Consider the following 22,764-nt stretch of genomic DNA (forward strand, 5'->3'; position numbering starts at 1 on the left):
TTTGCTGGATTGTCTGTTAGTTCTATTTTTAATTTTTGGAGACACTGCCATACTATTTTCCATAGCAACGACAATAGTTTACATTCGCATCATCTGTGCAGGAGGGTTCCCTTGTCTCTACATCCTAGCCAACACTGGTTATTTGTTTTTGGGGTTTTTTTTCTTGTTGTCTTTGATAACAGCCATCCTGACAGGTGTGAGCTGGTATCTCTTTGCGGTTTTGATTTGCATATCCCTGACCACTAGTGATGTTCAGCATCTTTTCACGTGCCTGTTGACTATCTGTATGCCTTCTTTGGAAAAATGTCTATTCAGATCCTCTGTCTACTTTTTAATCAAGTTGTTTGTTTTGATGTTGAGTTGAATGAGTTATTTGTATATTTTGTATATTAACCAGGGGTTACCTTATTGGATATACCATTTGCAAATATTTTCTCCCATTCAGTAGGCTGTTTTCTTTTGTTGATAGTTTAGCTCACTGTGCAAAAGCTTTTTAGTTCAATGTAGTCCCATTTGTTTATTTTTGCTTTTACCTCCCTTGCCTGAGGAGACATAACCAAAAAAATATTGCTAAGACTGATGTCAAAGAGCATACTGTCTATGTTTTCTTGTAGCAGTTTTATGGTTTCAGGTCTTGTATTTAAGTCTTTAATCTATTTTGAGGGGTTTTTTTTGTATATGGTGTGAGAAAGTATTCCAGTTTGATTCTTTTGCATGTAGCTGTCCAGTTTTCCCAACACCATTTATTGAAGAGGCTGTCTTTTCCCCATTGTACGTTCTTGCCTCATTTGTCAGAGATTAATTGATCATATAAGTGTGGGTTTATTTCTGGGATCTCTATTTCGTTCCATTGATCTATGTGTCTGTTTTTGCACCAGTACCATATTATTTTGATTACTATAGCTTTGTAGTATAGTTTGAAATGAGGGAGCATGATACCTCCAGCTTTGTTCTTTCTCAAGATTGTTTTGGCTGCTCAGGATCTTTTGTGTTTCCATAAAAATTTTAGAATTATTTGTTCTAGTTCTGTGAAAAATGCCGTGGGTATTTTGACAGAGATTGCATTGAATCTGTAGATTGCCTTTGGAGGTGTGGTTATTTTAACAATATTAATTCTTCCCGTCCATATGCACAGTGTATCTTTCCATTATTTTGTGTCATCTTCAATTTCTTTCAGCAGAGGCTTATAGTTTTCTGAACAGCAGGTCTTTTACCTCCTTGGTTGGATTTATTCCTAGGTATTTTATTCTTATTGATGCAATTCTAAATGGGACTGCTTCCTTAATTTCTCTTTCTGATAGTCCATTGTTGGTGTATAGAAACAACATATTTTTGTATATCAATTGTTTATCATGTAACTTTACAGAATTCATTTATTATATCTAACAGTTTTTTGGTGGCAACTTTAGGATTTCTACATATAGTATCATGTCATCTGCAAACAGTGAGAATTGGTTGTTGTTTTGGGGGGGGTTTGTTTTATTTTGTTTTTAGGCCACGCCATGCAGCTTGCAGGATCCTAGTTCCCCGACTAGAGATTGAACTTGTGCCCTTGGCAGTGAAAGTGCAGAGTCCTAACCACTAGACTGCAAGTGAATTCCCAGTGAGAGCTTTATTTCTTCCCCTTTCAATTTGGATTCCTTTTATTTTTCTTTTCTGATTCTTGTGGCTAGGACTTCCAAAACTATGCTGAATAAAAGTGGTAAGTGTGTTCATCCTCGTCTTGTTCCTGATCTTAAAGGAACTGCTTTCTGCTTTTCAGCATTGAGTATGGTGCTGTTTATGACAATTTAGGTATTTTCTAAGACAAAATAGGTTTTCTGTACCATATCAGTTACTTATAAGCCCTATTGGAAGAATCTTTAATAGTCACATTTATGTTCAAGGCAATCTAGGCTTTTTCTATCATGCTACTCAAAATTATTCCAGCTCCGACCCACTATCCAACTCCAAAGCCACTTCCACATTTTAGTGTATTTGTTACAGCAGCATCCCACTTCTAGGTACCAAAATGTGTGTTAGTTTCCCAGGGCTGCTATAACAAATTATCACAAACTCAGTAGCTTAAAACAACAGAAATTTATTCTCTTATAGTTCTGAATGTCAAAAGTCCAAAATGATTCTCACAGGGCTAAAATCAAGGTATTGGTGGGGCTGGATCCTCTAGGGGAGAATGCATTTCCTACTTTTCAGCCAACTACATTCCTTGGTTCATGGCCACATCACTTCAACCTCTGTATCCATCATCACATATCCTTCTCTGACTTTGACCCTCTATCCTTTTTCTTTTTTAAATATTTATTTATTTACTTACTTATTTATTTTGGCTGCACTGGGTCTTTGTTGTGGCACAGGGGATCTTCATTGCAGCAGGTGGGATCTTTAGTTGCAGCATGAGGACTTCTTAGTTGTGGCATGTGGGCTTCTTAGTTGTGGCATGCGGGCTTCTTAGTGCAGCATGTGGACTTGTTAATTGCGGCATGCATGCGGGATCTAGTTCCCCAAGCAGGGATCAAACCCTGGCTCCCTGCATTGGGAGCACAAAGTCTTACCCACTGGATCACCATAAGGACCATTGGGCTCACACTGGGTCCACCTGAATAATCCAGGGTATCTCCCTACCTCAGGATCCTTAACTTAATCATATCTGCAAAGTCCCTTTGCCACGTAAGGTCACATATTCACAAGTTGTAAAGATTAGATATGGGCATCTTTGGAGGGAATTAATCTGCCTACTACAGCCATGTCCATTATTAACTGAATTCTGTTTAAAATGTTTAACTCATATTTTCACTTACATAGTTTTAAGCACTGCCCCCACTGAATGCTCATCTTACTGAACTAACATTTTTGCCATTTCCATATTTCAAATGTTGGTTCTTTTAAAAGTTTTGGCAAGAAGAAATTCAGCAACAGAATAAGATTATGTATTGCATCACAAATTCCCAGAGCTGTTAATATCTGAATAATTCTTTATTATTTTTGTTTGGAATATTTCCAAAGTATGTAGTAGTTTTATTACAGGGGAAAAGTTAAACCCCTATCCAAAACCGTAACTATTCTGGAGTTAAACGATACCTAAAGTATCATCTCAATGTCAAGGATGACAAATATAAGGCCCAGGGAGGTTAAATAATTTACCCAGTGACACAGACTCTTATGTAGAGGAGAAGGAACATAAATTTATTTTAAGAATGTCTAATGACTAACTATGAAAAGCTAAGAGCTGCTGCATTTACATAAAAATAATTTATTTAAAAAAAATTTTTTATTGAAGTTATAGTTAATTTTCAGTTTTGTGCCAATCTCTGCTGTGCAGCAAAGTGACTCAGTAATACACACGTAGACATTCTTTTTTTATATTCTTTTCCATTATAGTTGATCACAGGATATTGAATATAGTTCCCTGTGCTCTACAGTAGGACCTTGTTGTTTACCCATTCTAAATGTAATAGTTTGCATCTACCAACCCCAGTCCATCCCTCTCCCTCCCCGCTTCCCCTTGGCAACCACAAGTCTGTTCCCTTTGTCTATGAGTCTGTTTCAGTTTTGTAGATAAGTTCATTTGTGTCATATTTTAGATTACACATATAAGTGATATCATATGGTATTTGTCTTTCTCTTTCTGACTTACTTCACTTAGTATGCTAATCTCCAGTTGTATCCATGTTGCTGTAAATGACATTATTTCATTCTTTTTTATGGCTGAACAGTATTGTGTATACGTATACAATCACAACTTCTTTATCCATTCATGTGTTGATGGACATTTAAGTTGTTTTCATGTTTTGGCTATTGTGAACAGTGCTGCTATGAACATGGGGGTGCATGTTACCTTTTGGTACAGAAACAGGCATATGGATCAATGCAACAGAATAGGGAGTCCAGAAATAAACCCACACACCTATGGTCAACTAATCCTTGACAAAGGAGGCAAGAATATAAAATGGGAAAAAGACAGTCTCTTCAGCAAGTGGTACTTGGAAAGTCGGACACCTGCATGTAAATCAATGAAGTTAGAACACACCCTCATACCATGTACAAAAATAAACTCAAAAATAAACTCAAAACATACATAAGACATGACACCATAAAACTCCTGGAAGAGAACATAGGCAAAACATTCTCTGACATAAATCGTACCAATGTTTTCTTAGGTTAGTCTCCCAAGAATTTATTAATCTCAGTTCCAGGTAGATTTTTATTTAGCCATCTGAGCTTCTTAAGTATTGAAGCAAATATTAAGATAGTTTTCTAAATACCTAGAGGAATTTAAGATAAACTTCATCAGACTCATGAAAATAGACATATTTGCCAGAACACTACACTGATACTCATAGTTACCAGGCCAAGTAAGAGAGGTTCTACTGTTGTTGGTCTAATAACTGGTTAGGAAAAAATCCTGAAAGTCCTTAGGCCCTACAAGTAATATAGCTTCTGGTTTCCCTGGAGACAAGGCAATTAGCTCAGTGGTCTAGTGGAAGCCTAAGATAAATATCTTGTAACATACGTGCACAGCATAAAAGTGTTTTTAAGAAAATCGGTATATCTTCACTTTACTTTTTAAAAAGCACCTAAATTAAATTATACTGTATCCAGTGGTACCTACTCCTTTCAACAAATACCAGAACCTCTTGGATACATTTGAAAGGTTAGTTTGATTAGTAAACGTATGTTAGGCTTATTCTTTTTGCTAATTATAAATAATGTAGACGTGAAGTGGAAATCAAAATATAAAGACTTTGGACAGGCCAGTAAGAATTGCTATTGATATGTGACTAGGCCTCTCAATAAATAAAGAATAAAATATTCATATTACCAGAAATAACCAGATACTTCAATATGAAGGGAAGAAAATGTTCATTTTTACTTACAGAACTGAAGACTCAAAAACTATGCTTTATGTGCATACGTATGTGAGTGTTATGTATATTGTCATGCCAATAAAGATATTTTAATCTTACTGAATTTATAATATTTATAATAGCTGGCAAAATTTCTCAGAACTTTTTTAGTAGGCCAATTTGATAATGAGTAAAGAATAGAGCATAAATGTGATGTTTAAGGCTCTTTTCACCATGTAGTCAGGGTACAGATGTCTAGGGAAAATCTCAGCATTTTGAGGGTGTGTCAAAACATAAAATTTTTGATGGCTGTAAAAATAGATATTGTTAATAAAAATAGCTTTACTCTTCCTGTTAATAGAAATAATATCCTAAAAAAAATAGAAATTATAAAGAAAATAAAATTTACACCATCCAGAAATAAGTACTTTAAACATTTCACTGAACATATTATACTTTCATACCCAAACACACATACACAGACGATTTTACATAAATTGGACCACAAGTATAAAGCTAGTTCGAAATGTTTGTTTTGCTCTTTTTCTTAAAAAAAAAAAATCAGGTATATCTTTTCATTTCAATAAATAGGGAACTACATAATCATTCTTATGGCTTCAGAGTATTCTTCCATAGAATGCTCCATAATTTATTTAACCAAATCCTCACTGTAAGATATTAATCCTGTTTATGATATTTTTTGCTACAATAAACCTTGATAAACATTCTGTACATCCAGCTTGTTTACCACCTTGTCCAATTCTCTTTAAGGTAAACTGTCTACAATTAATTCTAACTGTCTGCAGTTAGAAGTGCTGGATAAGACAGTATGCATGTTTTAACTCATACCTAACAGAAAGTTTGTCTAACCCTTTCTGAAAGCAATTTGTCAGTACGTATTAAGATCCTTAGATCAACCCATGGGAGGAGGGGTGGTCTGCTGATCTGTGTGGCCTTGTGAGGGGTTTAGGCCTAGTTGGAAGCTACAGTTTCTGGAGGAGAGGTGCAGTGGAATTACGACTGAATACCAATATCTGTGCACATCAACATCTGTGCACCCTGATATCTACTGGGGCCTCAGCCTCTGCATGTCCTGACGTCTCCATGCTCTACGCAGGGCACAGTCAGGTCCAGGAGCAACTGTCTCTAGCACTGAGCAGTTAGTAATCAGCTCCCCCACCCTGTCCTCAGTCACTCAGAGACAAAGCCTGCAGAAGACCACTGCTAGCCCACCTGCCAGCGAGACCAGGGAAACAGGACGCCCTGCAAGGTGTGGTAAGGAAGGTGCGGAGGAGCCTCTAGGAGCTGTCTTGATAAAAGATAGCGATGAACAGCCAATATACATTACCATACTACAAAGCCGAAGGCAGCCTTGCAATGAGCAAGTTTAATACCTCCATGGGGAAACTGCAGCGACACCTGTACAAGGGGGAGTACCCTATATTCCACTATGCACCAGTGTTTGAGAGTGACTTTATACAGGTCAGCAGAAAAGGAGAAGTGATTGATGTGCACAACTGGGCCCGAATGGTGACTGTCGGCATCGTTCGTACCAGCCCCCGCCTCACACTACCTGATGTCATGCTGCTGGCCCGACCAGCTGCTATCTGTGATGACTATAACAGATATGGCCCTGCCACCCAGGAAAGAGGTAAAAAGCCTACACAGATCTTAGAGCTAACCAGGCTGCTTCCCTTGAAGTTTGTAAAGATATCCATCCATAACAGTAAAAAACAACAGCTCCACCTGAAGCTTACCACTGGCCGCTCTTTCTACCTTCAGCTGTGTCCCCCTTCAGATACAAGAGATCTTTTCATTCAGTGGGAAAACCTCATTTACATCCTGAGACCACCAGTGGAAGCTTACAGCAGCACCCAGGTCATTCCAGCTAGGGACACTCTGGACATAACTGGGTTTGAGGAAGAGAGTAAGGGCCCAGTGGTAAGCACTCCGCAATCTCTAAAAGACGAGGCCAAGGTGCTTAGGGAGAAGAGCTAAAGGTCCTGCAGAGGCTTTGGTACACAGGCTCACCTGGAAAATACATGGATTTTTGGAAGGACTCAGGGCCAAATGAGCCTCATTTGGAGGCCATGGCACACTGAGGAGGTTCCTAGTACTTCTCCAAAGTGTTTCCCAAGGCTGTATTTCAGAGATTCCTTAGCTGTCAGCAACCCTTAATTTCATATCCAATATTGTATTGCCATCTGCAGCATCCTGACCATCCAATCTATTCTTTTTTTTATGTTTCTCTAGCTTTTCTCATTTTTTTATTGGAGTATAGTTGCTTTACACTGCTGTGTCAGTTTCTCTATACAGCAAAGTGAATCAGCCACACATATACATATATCCCCTCTTTTTTGGATTTCCTTCCCATTTAGGTCACCACAGAGCACCGAGGAGAGTTCCCTGTGCTGTACAGTAGGTTCTCATTAGTTATCTATTTAATACATAATAGTGTATATATGTCAATCACAATCTCCCAATTCATCTCACCCCCCCCCTTCCCCCTTGGTATCCATACATTTGTTCTCTACGTCTGTGTCTCTATTTCTGCTTTGCAAATAAGATCATGTATACCATTTTTCTAGGTTCCACAGATAGATAGATAGATAGATAGATAGATAGATATAGATAGATAGATAGATATCACATTAATATATTTTTCTCTTTCTGACTTACTTCACTCTGTATGACAGTCTCTAGGTCCATCTACATCTCTGCAAATGACACCTTTTTGTTCCTTTTTATGGCTGAGTAATATTCCATTGTATATATGTGCAACATCTTCTTTATCAATTCATCTGTTGATGGACATTTAGGTTGCTTCTATGTCCTGGCAATTGTAAATACTGTTGCAATGAACATTGGGATGCATGTGTCTTTTTGAGTTATGGTTTTCTCTGGGTATATGCCAGTAGTGGGATTGCTGGGTCATATGGTAGTTCTATTTTTAGTTTAAGGAAACTCCATACTGTTCTCCATAGTGGCTGTATCAATTTACATTCCCAACAACAGTGCAAGAGGGTTCCCTTTTCTCCATACCCTCTCCAGCATTTATTGTTTGTAGATTTTTTGACGATGGCCATTCTGATTGGTGTGAGGTGATACCTCATTGTAGTTTTGATTTGCATTTCTCTAATAATTAGTGATGTTGAGCAGCTTTCCATGTGCCTCTTGGCCATCTGTATGTCTTCTTTGGAGAAATGTCTATTTACGTCTTCTGCCCATTTTTTGATTGGGTTGTTTTTTTGGGTTTTTTTTGCGGTATGCGGGCCTCTCACTGTTGTGGCCTCTCCCGTTGCAGAGCACAGGTTGCGGAGGCGCAGGCTCAGCGGCCATGACTCACGGGCCTAGCCACTCCACGGCATGTGTGATCTTCCCGGACTGGGGCATGAACCTGTGTCCCCTGCATCAGCAGGCGGACTCTCAACCACTGTGCCACCAGGGAAGCCCTGTTTGTTTTTTAATATTGAGCTGCCAGAGCTGTTTATATATTTTGGAGATTAATCCTTTGTCCGTTTATTCATTTGCAAATATTTTCTCCCATTCTGAGGGTTGTTTCTTCGTCTTGTTTACGGTTTCCTTTGCTGTGAAAAAGCTTTGAAGTTTCATTAGGTGCCATTCGTTTATTTTTGTTTTTATTTCCATTTCTCTAGGAGGTGGGTCAAAAAGGATCTTGCTGTGATTTATGTCATAGAGTGTTCTGCCTATGTTTTCCTCTAAGAGTTTTATAGTGTCTGGCCTCACATTTAGGTCTTTAATCCATTTTGAGGTTATTTTTGTGTATGGCGTTAGGGAGTGTTCTACTTTCATCATCCAATCTATTCTTGAACATACTCCAACCCAGCTAAGCTGACATGTTGCAGAATGTATGTCTCCCTGTGACTGCCTTGTACTGATTTTTGTATACATCAGTGACAGTGAGATGTGCACAATTTGCTAGTAGCTATCAAAATATTAAAGCACATACCACCTGACCAGCAGAAATACTAACAAAAGTGTATTTTAGTAAGTGTTCTCACTGACACAAACTGTCCAAGCAAATTGGATGATCATTGTGGTCACTGTGGAGATACTGTAGGGGGCACTGTTGCATCAAATGGGAGAGTGGACTTGAGAGCTCAAAATTCTTATAAGCTCTTTTGTTTAGCTATAGGAATAGAAGGGAGCAGTCTTTCTGGTCTCACTTTATTTTACTTGTCTTTCCCTAGGCAAATGCTACCTATTTCTATGGAAGGAATCAAGATCAAGTGAGCAACAGGAGCCTTCACATAAACCCTGAAGTGTTTGGGGCCACCTATTATGATTATGCTGGGGAGGAATGAATTCATCATGCCTCCCACTTATACTGCATTTAAGAGTTCACATAATTCTGCAGTTACAAAGCCTACAGAGCCTGATAAAAGGAGCAATTGTAACAACAGGCACCACCACTGGTGCTGTGCATATGACTGCAACCATGTTTGCAGACTCAAAAGAGAAACACAGCCCCAGCAGGAGCAGCCTTCCTAGATCCAGGAGGAAGTACAGTCAGCATGGTCATAGTGGTTGCTTTCAACATGTCTTAATATTGTTGTTAGCAAGGACTGCAAGTCCTCTTGTCCTCAGAGGGTACTTCTAGCCCATCAATAAGAGCTGTTGGCATCTCCCCATGGTGCAGCATGAGTATGGTGATTGCAGGAGCAGAGACTGCTGGCAAGCATGTTGCAAAACAGCTAAAGACTTAGTATCCAGACCCCTCAGCTCAACCTTACCGAGTGAAGGCTACATGAGTGAACAGGATGGTGAACAGAGGGTCTCCACCCATCAGGACTGACTCTTTAGGAAAGAGCCTCAAAGCCCTGCACTGCACATGGTGCAGAGGTGGACATTTCATCTAAGATGGTGGAGGAAAGCAATATCATCCACCATACAACTCAACTCAAATTCTCTGCTCTAATAACATGCTCTATTAACAGGAAAGGGTAGTAATAAAACTAAATAGGGATTTACAATCAGGCTCTGAACTATCTGTAACCTTCCCTTCACTTGATATTGTGATTAAATGAACAGATGACAGAATAAAATGCTAAAGATTACTCTCAAAGATCCCGATCCATCTATGATCTACATTTATTAGCCAAAGAAAATTCTAAAACTTCCAAAATACATAACCAGGGACAGAAGCAACCAATAGGAGGCAGGACAAGGTAAATTAAGCCTAGAAAGCAACATGACATCAAAGTTTTAAACTATAAATGTATTAAGCTATACTAGTGTGCCAACCATTGCACATTAATTTTGTTGTGAAATATAATAAAGTATTTTTATAGTTTTGCACCATCACACATTAAACATTTTATTGTAATTATATATATATATGGATGTGTGTGTGTGTATATATATATATATATATATATACACACACACACACACATATAAATGTTAAAGGGGAGCTCATCACAAATTGAGAACATTAGTAAAAGAAGGCTAGAAGAGAACGCTGGTAAAAGAATTCTACTTTTGATTTGTTAGATTGAAGACATTAAAAAAAAACATACTGCATCTCAAGTAAATTTATAGATTTAATGCAGTAACAATTAAAATCCCAATAAGAATACTTTTTAAACTTGACATAGTAATTATAAAATATAAATTTAAAGAGCAGACAATGTCAGTTAATAGTTTTAATACAATAATGATTTCTCCTGCCATATATATGTACAAATATCGAAAGGGGGGTCATTGTTTTTAAAAATAGGAAAATTAAGAGGTTCAGAAGAAACCCCACGCCAAACAGGATGAAATATAATGAAAGTAATGGGAGTTATTGCCAAATGGAAAGTCATAGAAAAACCATATATCAACAAGTTAAAAACAAATATAGAGCCATATTTGAAATTTGTTAAAAGGAATTCTGGATGAAATGGATCAAAAAAATAAGACCAAGAAGTTTAATGAATTTGATAGTTTAAAAAACTACACAACATACGCTCATACAATATTAAGAAAAAAAGAAAAGCTGCAGGCTGGGAAACATTTTATGGTAAATGTAACTACTAAAATAGTAATACTCAATACCTATTGGAGCAATGCAAGTCTCCACAGAAAAATAGTCAAAGAAAAATATTTTAAAATTGTAAACCAAAAGCAAGTTACTACCAAGCCTACTACCAAACCTAATAAAACAAAATAAATTAAAATTAAAAAAATAAAAGTAAATGTTAGTAAGGTAATGGAGAACCCAGATACAGCCATATATTACTGATAGCTTAGAGCCCTACTACTTTATAAGAATTCTACTTTTAAAATAAAAAATACAAAGGTGTTAATTTTATAAAACAAAAAAATAGGTAAAAACATTCAATTATTGGTAAATTGTTAAGCAGATAAGAGAATATTAATAAAATTAAAACCTATGTTTCTTAATTTCCTTTCTCGTACACCCTTCTGTATATGAGGTAAAACTCTACACGTAAAAACTTTAAGTGAAGAAATGAAACCCTACAGAACATACACATTTGTTTATTATTTAATTCAACTACTACTTAATTCTGACAACATGCCAGGAACAATGTTGGCATTAGATCGGAGACACCAAGCAACACATAGTCTCTACCTTTATGGATCTCATAGCCCAGTATATACTGATAATAATTCTTTAATGGTTAGTATAAATTGTCATAAAGTTCTATAAATAGTTCACATTAAGGTGAAGAGTTTCTTTAAGTACTATATGCTGATTTGATTATCCCAGTTAGTGTGCTACAATAAATTTATATTGTAATTTGGGTGGCTGTGATCAAATTATGACATACATGTAAAAACATGTAATGGTTTCTTAGACAAAACTGTTTCATATTTGTTGCAAAACAGAAAATAATATTTTTGAGATGTGATGAGTTATTTTCTGTCCTAGATTATTTTTGCACTCATGTTCTACGTGGCTACATATACATACCTTTGCCATTACACTGTTTTTCATATTAAGTGCTTTTTCGTCTTCATGTAGAGATATTTTCTTTGTGGCTTCACATTTCCTAATTCTGTTTGGCTTATTTTATTTATTTCTGAAACTCCTCTAAGGGCTCGCAGACCACAATACACAACAAAAATTTGAAGGTGACACAATAGAATTAAAAGTGACTTAATGAGTAGTGAAATGATTTCAAAATTGTAAATGATGTTTTAGTGTTCTGGTCTCATTTTTGAATTGTAGTGCATAATCTTCAGTGGCACACATTATTCTATGATATTCCATTGTGCTAAGAAAAATAATCACTGCTGCTTTTAAAGAGCTTTCATATGCTTCCTTTTAAATCATTTTTATTATTATTTAAATATAAATTGTGATTTAATTTCAAAATAGCATTTTTTAATGAAGTATTTCCAAATCATAAGATACTAAAACTTCATAAACAACTCAATTTTTCTGGAACTAGCATCATGACAAAAATAAAACAAGCACAAAAATTTATATAGACTATGTTTTTGCATATGCATACATGTACAGCTAATTACATAAGCATTTTACTGACCTTCAACTGAAGAAAAATTACGAAGTGAAGAAGACACTAATTGGATTTGCAGAGGGGAAGAAAAGAAATTTACTTAAAAACATAGGCAACCATTTTTATGTTTTATTGTACCTTAAGAAAGCAAACCATTACCTGTGCAAGAATGGGGAAGCCAAGGTTCCTACAGCCATTACAAGGAGTTAATGCTTCCCAGAGTCCTGAGGGCCCACAAGTGTTTTCATCATCATCTTCTTCTTCCACTTCTCCTGGTGACAAATTTATTGTAGATGAAGTTCTCTGAAATTAAATTTATATGTCTATATTAATTATATCAATGTATATATTATATCAGTGTCATTTAGATATCTTAACATCAATTAAATTACATAAATTTCTTATGGTGTATGTTAGCAAGCAGAAGTCAGCTTAATTCTAGCCATAGTTATGTGGCTGTGCCACGTGAATCAGCCAGAAAGCATGTATAATTCAACTCGAAGTTGAAAGTGAAAGAAAACTGAAAGTGAAAAAGCTGGATGAAAAAGACTGGTAAATTACAAAGTTTGTATTGAAGAACAGGACATGGAAATGACCCAAGAAAATACAGGAATAGCAACAAATGAGAAAAATATTATGATTTCTAATGCAATCAGAGAAATAGCATGAAAATACTTTATTGAAACAGGAATTGATAAAAAGCCCATTTTTCACTATCACCAAAATGATAGTCTCCTTTCTGAAAAAACATGAGCTTCATAAAATTTTATGTTATACATATAAGAGGGGTAATACTTTTAAAATTAATAATAGGACTTCCATGTTAAACATACATATTTACTTTTACTACTTCCCAAATCCCACTTAAATGACAGCAAAACTTTTGTAAAAATGGTCTAAACCATAAGGACAAGGACAACTGGAGGGATGTTAGTAGATGAGCAATATCAAGAAAACGTTTAGATAATGATAAACAGATGATTTATCAAATTAACTTAGCAAACTTGAGAAAACTGAAAACAAAGTGCCTGCAAGGAGGAAGAATAAGAAGCAGATCTATTCATGATTCAACACCCTCAAAAGGGGTTAAGAATTAGAGAGACTGACTACCTGTGAAGGTGTAAGTGCTGGTGGAGCTGAAACAGAATGGAAACTCCACCTCAGCCAGCTGAGAAACTAAACCTTTACCACCTGACAAGAAATTGGAGGTTTACATTCTGATGAGGTTGAAGCAAAGGGATTATGAATTTTAAGAATCTATGTACAATAAGCCGAGGGGTGCCTCGTTAAAAACAATGAAATTAAGTGAACATCTATGTAGTAAATGAAGATTCTCAACCTACCCCAGTGCCTTCCCACATTTGTCTTAGAGAACATGAGAGCTAAGTTCATATCCTCCAGGTAGGATCCAAGAATATATTCCTCTCTGCAAAAATGGACCTCTCAAGAAAAGTGATCTGTACGTATTTAGGAAAATGGTGGGGCATCTATGCCTTAATGCCTACTGTGAAGCCCCCTCTCTACAAACTCCATCCACATAAACAGTTCCTAATTTTTTAGTTAAATATGAACAAAAACACAAGGATCACCACATATTGGAAGAAAACCTTTAAAACAAGGATCCCAACCCCCAGAGACCCCTGTTAGGAACTGGGCCACACAGCAGAAGGTAAGTGAGCGAAGCTTCATCTGCCGCTCCCCATCACTCGCATTACCGCCTGAACCATCCCCCTCCCCCCATCTGTGGAAAAACTGTCTTCCATGAAACCAGTCCCTGGTGCCAAAAAGGTTGGGAACTGCTGCTTTAACAGAACAACATAAATATACAGAAAAAAGTTATAAATAATATCTGCAGAGAGATAGAAGATATTTGCATCCCTAAAACAAGAACAGAATGCTACAAAACAAATAAATGCATAAAATCCAATAGAACTGCTGGAAAATAAGTCACAGCAAATTTCCCAGAGGACAGAACAAAAGATCAAAAGACATTAAAAGTTAAGAAAATTAGGGGATCAAACGAAGAATGCTTCATGTAAAGGTGAGAAGAAGTTGTCAGAGTACAAATGCAAGAAATTTTGTCAGAACTGAAGAAAAATTCCACATTCAAAGAGCCTGCTGAATACTCAGCAGACTGAATTTTTTTAAAAAACTGGAAAGACAGTAAGTTTGTCTAAAAATATTCAGAATGTAGTGTTCAGTGTACAACATTGATAGATCATGATTACTGAAGTTAGTAAAGATAGTTTACATTCTGAATTATAAATAGCACCCACCTCCCCCCAAAAGCTGTTACTTTTAAAAACAGAAAATAAGACTTCATAAAATGACTGATTTTTATATTCACATCTTAAATTTCCCTTTATCAATTTTCAATAACTGAGAAATTATGAACTTCAGTAGTCCTTCAATCAGTTACTGTCTGTAAGATACAATAATAACAATAGCTACAATCTATTGAACACTCTATTATTCATTATTTTAATTCACACAATGCTTTTAGGCCAATACTAAACTAAGGCACAGAGAAGTCAAGTAAAACCCAAGGTCAAGAGCTGGTAAGTGACAGAAAAAGGATTCTAATCCACACTACCTGACTCTAGAGCATGTATATGTTTGATCAATGCTGTCTACAAAAATGAACAGAATGATCAAATGGGCATCTCCTTCACCAACTAATGATCAGTCACTGGTCTGACCATCATGGTTGACACGTACGGCTCTATAAATGATTACATACTTGGCTAAGAATTATCAACATTTTATAGATTAATCAGTTTTCTTCCTCTGTCTCTTTCTCCTCCACAAAGAAAAACTCTGCTTATGTCTCTCCCCAGCTCATAAATCTCCAATTATTTCCCACTGCACAGCAAATAATATCAAAATTCCTTAATATGGCTCAAGGTTTCATGATCAAACTATTTTTCAGTTCTTTTTCTTACTCTATTTTACTCACCCCAGACTATACCCAAATGGAATTGTTTACCCTTTCCTAATCTGTTCCATGTTTTGTTCATGCCCCCACCTCACTTCTCCATATAGCTATTGTACTGGTTAAGAGTTTAGGCTCTAAAATTAGTCCTGGATTCAAGTTCTAACTCTCTTACTTATTAGCCTACTTAGTAGTGTAATTTTCATCAGATATGACCACTGTCCCCCTCACTTACCTCACCTATGCAGTGGGAAAATAGTACAGTAGTACCTCCCTCAGAATTTTTTCCTGATAATAAGGTAATGAATATAAAGTGCCTGAAACATAGTAAGGTTTCAGTAAATATTAACTACTGTCTTTAGCTATTATTCTCTTATAATCCCATTGATTCCTCAAAATACAGTTCAGATTTCACCTCTTACGTATATTTTCCAGATTTCCCACAAATAGAAATGATGTTGCTCTCTTCTGAACGTCTATAGCTCTTTCTGAGAGTTTGTGTATTGTGTTATTTCACACACACTTTGAGATAATAGACTGCATCATCTCTCTGGCAAAGAGCAAAAGCCTTGAAGTCAAACAAACATACATTTAAGATATACAAACAGATATACATTCCTGGCTCTGCCACGTGCAAGTTGTGTGACTGAGCAAATCACATAATCTTACTAATCCTCAGTTTCCTCATCTGCAAAGCAGGCATAATAACAGTTCTTACTTGATAGGGCTGTATGTGGATAAAATTAGTTGCTTGACAGCAACTGGTTCATAAAAAATAAACAATAAATGTTGCTTTTTTTAATTAAACTTTATCCTGAAAGAGTTTTATACACACACACACACACACACACACTCACACACATACATACTCAACTTACTTATCCAACTTAATTGTAAGTTATCTGAAAGTAAACATGCCTTATTCACATTTGTATCTCTTATAATGTGTTGTGCATAATGTAATGTAATAATTATTTATTAAATAAATCATTAAATGAATTTCAAACTAACATTTTCATCTGACTACCTAAAAAATTTTACTAACATTAAGAGGTGTATATAATTGCATCACAAATCTCATTATTCTTATTTTAGTTTTATTTTATATTAACCATTGCCAATAGCATTAGCAGAAATAACAAAATTTATCAGTGGTTTAGTACTGCCCCCTAAAGTCAGTATAGATGTTAGCTGTGTACAACCATAGTTCTCCACTTCACTGGTTTACAATAAAAGATGCCTGGGAAAGATTTTATCAAACTAAATTATATATGGGAAAGAAGTTACATAAACACACTTAAGTTCACAGTTTCCTTTATTTCAAATGCCTTTCAAACTTTTTACTGGAGATCCAATTGTGTTCCTAAAGTTCCAGATGCCAGGAAATTCTTCCACAGAACATAAACCTAAATTTTCATAGTTTGGGCCTATTAGCTTTCTGGTTAATGCACAGTAATTATGCAGAAGAAATACTAGACAAGTTCTACATTGTTTCAGAGGATAAAAGTCATAATACATAAATACTGTGGGGAGACAAATTTGAGCTCAATCAACGAAAAATACTTCTAGAATAATTACATCAGTCTAACATTGAAGAAATGGAATTTCCTTGTGATGTAAGATATATATATATATTATGTATATAAGAAATATATATAATATTAAAATTGTTACACAAAAATGTTTTATGTAAATATTTTAATTACACATATTATAATTGTATAATTATACACAATATATTATATCATTTTCACATATTTTATGTTAAACATAATTATGTTTATATAATAACTATATATAGCATATAACAACTATGCTATATGTTACATATAAAAACATAATTATATAATAATTATATATGGTTTATAGTTCAGAAAATGTTTTCAGATATGGAATAGCCCAATAAAGTAGGATAGGAGTTATCCCTATTTACAAGTGAAGAAACTAAGGTTCACAATGTTACTCAATTTGCAAGGTCATCCTACAAATGACGGCAGATTATAATACAAGTCCTCTGACTCTGGGTCCTATAATCTTTCTATAACACTACTAATTAGAAGGAAGTTTCTAATTACTAGAGCTCTTCAAAGGGACAAGAAATATTCAACATATTCAGAATATCGCAAAGGAATTTCTGTGTTATGTTACACTTTGTAATTGATGGCCTTTAAACTCTTTTTTTTTTTAACTCTAAAATTCTGTAAGTCTAAGCAGCTAAAGTGTATACAGTTCAGTAAAAGGATCAAGGACCAGGTATGATCCAACAGAGCCTCTTTAATCCTCTTTGCTCAACTCCTGAATGCATGTCTTTAGAAACATAGTGACGGTAGGAAAAGGGAAAATCCAAGGATGCCCATGTCCTGTCCAAAAGTCCCTGGAGGAAAATCAGAAACCTAGGCTGCTCGACATAGCCAGGATATAGGAGAGCAATGTGTGAGTGGGGAAATGGGATGATGGAATGAGACAAAACTTTCCCTCATCCTATCAGAAATGCAAAAACCAAATTAAAAAGTAAGAAATCAGCCTAATAGAACCGTCAAATGCAAAGGGACTGGGCAAATAGACTCCAGGAAGGAGGCAACCGTCAGAAATGGAGAGCAAACAAAGGAAGAACACTTGGAATAGGAGTCAGCAATCTGGACTGCAAGTCAGCAAGTCTTTTTGTATTTATTTTTCAAAACTGAAATTGATTCATTAATTTTTTTTTTTTTTTGCAGTACGCGGGCCTCTCACTGTTGTGGCCTCTCCCGCTGCGGAGCACAGGCTCTGGACGTGCAGGCCCAGTGGCCATGGCTCATGGGCCCAGCCGTTCCGTGGCATGTGGGATCTTCCCGGACCGGGGCACGAACCCGTGTCCCCTGCATCGGTAGGCGGACTCTCAACCACTGCACCACCAGGGAAGCCTGATTCATTAATTTTTAATGAAACTTAAAGTAATACATGTTTATTGTAAAACAAATCATTCAAAATAAAAAGTTATAAAAGAGAAAGTGAAGCTTCCCTAACTTCATTCCCAATGTAAACATTCAGTGCATATCCTTCCAGATTTGTACTCTTGTCCGATGCTTCTGTCAGAATAAATTAATAAATATGCAATTGTATGCCAAAGTGTACTATTACTTTAACTTTCTATATATTTTCAACATTTCTACAATACTCTCCACACTGTGACCAGAGAAAAAAATTTCTTATATGAGAATGTGAAAATGTTACCCTTTTCCTTAAAAACTGGAAAAGACTATTACATAGTCTTTCATTGTTCTTTGGATGAAATTCAAAATTCTTAACATGATTCAAAAGGCTGTGTATGATTTGCCCTTACCTACCTCTCTAGTTTTGTCCCATTGCCACCATTCTTCCTCCCCTTTGCTCATAACATTTAAACACACTATGCTCTTTCTCTTGAATATACCAAACTTTCTTTTATCTAGAACTTTATATAACTAAGCACATAAGGTTTTCTCTTCCAGAAGCCGTCAGCTGTCTCCCAATATAAGAGAACACCTAGCCCTCTTTTTCTATAGTAATAGGACCCTAACTTTTAGTTGGGCACATGTCTGCTTTGAATACAGACCACATTTCCTAATCTCTGTCACAGCTACATGTGACCGTGTTGTTAAGTTATAACCCTGGGATATAAGAAGTGTTCTTAAAGTAATGGGGCATGTCCTTCTTCCTCCCTTTCCTCCTTCCGCTGATTGGAATGCTAATGAAATGGCTGGAGCTGGCACAGTCATCCTGGACCATGAGGGATCCTTGGAACTAGAGGACATACATAGTAGAACAACAAAATAGAAGAATACTGGGTTCCTTATACTGATGAGCTCTACCATCCTTGGACTGCCCAGCTCTAAGTTTTGCAAGTGGAGTGAAATAAACTTCTTTTTAAGCCGTTGTTATTTTGGATTTTCTGTTACTTGTTACTGTACCAAATCCTAATAAATAAATTCCTGGAGCACTCTCTTCTCTTGTCTTCATCGGGATTAATCTTATCTGTGTTCTAGGTATGAACTTAATTCACTCCCTTTGATAGTCCTTTTTGATGTCCCAGTCAAAATTAGTTTCCTTTCTTACATGCTTTCACGGCACCCTGATATTTTTACAGTAATTATCACAAATAAAATGTTTACAGCTACTTATGTGACCTTGGTTCAATAACTGCTTTCCTTACTGGATTACAAACTGCATAACTGCAGAGATTCTGTTGGTTTAGATACCACAAGCCCAGTACTCAGCACATTAAAGTACTTTCCATTGCATATGTGTTGACTGAATAAATGAATGAGTGAATGAATGAATATCAGCTTTCCCTCAAAAATATTTTAATAATGTGAACATTCTCACCAATTCCAGGAGACACCAATTTAACTGTAACCTTGAACTTAGTGTCCTTTACCTTCTGACTCCACTGTATTCACTTGCCCTCACTGTATTCATCCCATATTCAAACTACTGTACAACTCAGCATCTACTTGATTTCATTAAAGAATGCATTTATTACCAACCATTAGTGAGCAATTTAGATTCTACCAAAAACTCTGCAGTGGAGAAGGAGAATAAGCTTTAAATTGCACAACTTAACCTCTCCTCCTCCCCAACAAATATTTGTCTCCTTGTGATGATGGCTGGGTGGAAGGGTGCTTTTATATCCTTTGGGGTCTATTTCTTCCCACAGAATTTTTTCATCTGCTCTTCAAATTCCTCTACCTTTTATAACACAGAGCAATGTAACTCTAGTATACACCTTATCTCCAAACTTGCACAGCCAATCTCATTATACAGGTGATCTTACTCAAGGGTTATTAATTTCTGTCAATTTGAAAGTCAACAACAAAAAAGCTGTATCAATGATTTTTGTTTGTTTGTTTTGGGCTCATGGGCCTCTCACTGTTGTGGCCTCTCCCGTTGCGGAGCACAGGCTCCGGACGCCCAGGCTCAGCGGCCATGGCTCACAGGCCCAGCCGCTATGCAGCACGTGGGATCCTCCCAGACTGGGGCATGAACCCGCGTCCCCTGCATCGGCAGGCAGACTCTCAACCACTGCGTCACCAGGGAAGCCCTATATCAATGATTTTTTATAATGCTTTTAAAGTTGGGGATCTAAGCGCTTACTGGGACACTGAGAGAGAAGGGAAATTGTAAAATGTTAAGCTGTTTCATTTATACCATAACTAATGATCAAACCAATAAAGGTCAGTGATCACTTCACTCAAAAAGCAGAAGACTCGTTTATCTTAAGTTCAGTCCTGACAAAGAGATCACACGCCACAGTTTCATGTATTACGGATGCTCAGAAAGACTAGTGTCAAATACAATATTTTCATCAGCTTATTAACACTAAACCTCTGCTTAAAATTTTCTGAGGATAACTCCAATGTTACCCTATACTAACTTCTCACCACAGTCATTTGCTCCACGTTAGTGAAATTCACAATAGATGCAATATTTAAGTCTTCTGAAAAACGAAATTTCTCTCAGATTTATTTGCAGTCACCTATGAATCCTAAGATGCATTTATATCTGCAAGGAAAAGGAAGGAAGAAGAGAAACAAGTCTTTATGCCAATAAGTACACTGAGTCCACCTCCTAGCATCCACACACCAAAATAATATTACTGTGCATGGTGATATTTTAAACTTGGGGATTTGCCAGTATTCACATTTATTGAAAGACAGAATTGCTATTAAAGCAAGTATTTTAGTTGCAAGGAATACTGAAGAATAGATTAAGGAGAGCTGTTCTCTTTTTAATAGTACATGAGACATTCATCGTAATTCCTCTAAAATGCTCAGTTCCAACACACTGTGTCCCCACCTGCTACCTCTTTACATAGCCAACATTCTTCGCATAATCATCTGGGAAACTTCAAAGAAGAATGCATTTGGTTTGCTATTCTACTTTAATACAATCAATTTGTATGTTCTTATTATCTTTTAAAACTTGTTCATTTATCTGACTCTGGCTTAATAATACTGTTTATTATTGCAAAATTAGAAAGAAGTCTAAACTGATGTCAGGTTTATGTGCAAGAGGTCAACACTAATTTCAAAAATGTTAAGGCTACTTTAGAAAGTTGACTCAAGCTTATTTTTTCAGCAAGACTTAGTATAAGAGGCAAAGTATGCAACTTTTGGAAAATAAACTGTCCTTCACGACAGTTCACTTTATATAAACAAATACTATTTTTCAAATGGTTTCTTTTTAAAATCAAATTTATTAAGGTATTATTTGCATACATAATATGCACCCATTTTTAATGTACAGTTTGATAACTTTTGATAAAAGCATACACCTGTGCAATCATCACCTTATACTCATTCCCTGTCAGTACTCACCTACCCCCTGGCTCCAGAAATCTTTTTCTGTCACTCTATTATACAAGTCTTTCCTAGAACTTCACAAAAATAGAATCACGATGTATACACTTTAGGTCTGGCTTCTTTCGCTCAGCATAATGAGTTTGAGATACATCTCTATTTTTCATGTATCAGTAGTTTATTCCTTTTTAATACACAGTTGTAGTCCACTGTATAGATATATCAAAACTTATTTATACATTCTTCCTTTGATAGACATTTAGGTTGTTTCCAGTTTGGGGCCATTATGAATAAAGTTGCCATGAACATTCATGTATAATTTGGTATGTGGACATAAGATTTTGTTTCTCTTAGTTAAAAACCTAAAATGTCAGGGACATGGTTAAGTGTATCTTAAACCTTTTAAGAAATTATCAAAATGTTTTCCAAAGTATTTGTATCATTTTACATTCCCATTACAGTTCTAGTACCTCCAAATTCTTGGCAACACTTAATTTAGCCATTCTAACAGATGTGTAGTGCTGCCACACGGTGCTTTTAAATTTCCATTTCTGTGACTGCCAATGTGTTAAGTATCTTCTCCTGTGCTAGGAGGCCATACACGTTTTTTTTGTGTGAAATATCCTTTCAAATCTTTTGTCTATTTTAAATTGGGTTAATTTGACTTCTTACTGTTGAATTGTAATAGGTTTTTTAATTCAACAACGGCTCTGTTCTTTTTAGAGCCGTTTAAGGTGCACAGCAAAATTGAGAGGAAGGTACAGATTTCCCATATACCCCATGCCCCTACACATGCAAAATTCCCCTCTTTATAAACATCCCCCACCAGAGTGGTACATTTGCTACAATTGATATTAATGAACCTACACTAATATACTATAATCACACAAAGTCCATAGTTTATATTACCGTTTACTCTTGTACATTCTAAATGTTTAGACAAATTTATAATGACATATATCCATTATTATGGTAACATACAGAATATTTTCACTGCCCTAAAGACCTATGTTCCACCTATTCACCCTCTGAACCCAACCACTGTTCCTTTTTACTGTCTCCATAGGTTTGCCCTTTCCAGAACATCATAAAGTTGGAATCATACAAAATGTAGCCTCTTCAGACTGGCTTCTTTCATGCAGTAACATGCATTTAAGGTTCCTCCGTGTCTTTTCATGGCT

The 22,764-nt window shown here is 36.1% G+C and overlaps 2 protein-coding genes across 6 annotated transcripts in view; one reads left to right on the plus strand and one right to left on the minus strand.

Moving 5' to 3' along the window:
* The window catches only part of ANKS1B (ankyrin repeat and sterile alpha motif domain containing 1B), a 1,179,755-nt gene that overhangs the window by 851,258 nt on the left and 305,733 nt on the right, over window positions 1-22,764 (minus strand). For all 5 annotated transcript variants that reach the window (XM_027107272.1, XM_027107271.1, XM_027107270.1 and 2 more), the window contains exon 9: window positions 12,494-12,637. In XM_027107272.1, the coding sequence (XP_026963073.1) occupies window positions 12,494-12,637 (144 nt within the window). The remainder of the gene's footprint in view (window positions 1-12,493; window positions 12,638-22,764) is intronic.
* GARIN6 (golgi associated RAB2 interactor family member 6) lies at window positions 6,171-6,842 on the plus strand. Its single transcript, XM_027108186.1, has one exon. It carries the CDS (start codon window positions 6,171-6,173, stop codon window positions 6,840-6,842), a length of 672 nt encoding a protein of 223 aa, XP_026963987.1.

The sequence above is a fragment of the Aethalodelphis obliquidens genome, unplaced genomic scaffold (assembly GCF_003676395.1).
Source record: "Aethalodelphis obliquidens isolate GAN/ISIS:26980383/991018 unplaced genomic scaffold, ASM367639v1 scaffold8, whole genome shotgun sequence".
Lineage (NCBI taxonomy): Eukaryota > Metazoa > Chordata > Mammalia > Artiodactyla > Delphinidae > Aethalodelphis > Aethalodelphis obliquidens.

Excerpts from the sequence above, each read along its gene's own strand:
- GARIN6 (XM_027108186.1), top strand. The coding sequence starts at position 6,171 with ATGAACAGCCAATATACATTACCATACTACAAAGCCGAAGGCAGCCTT.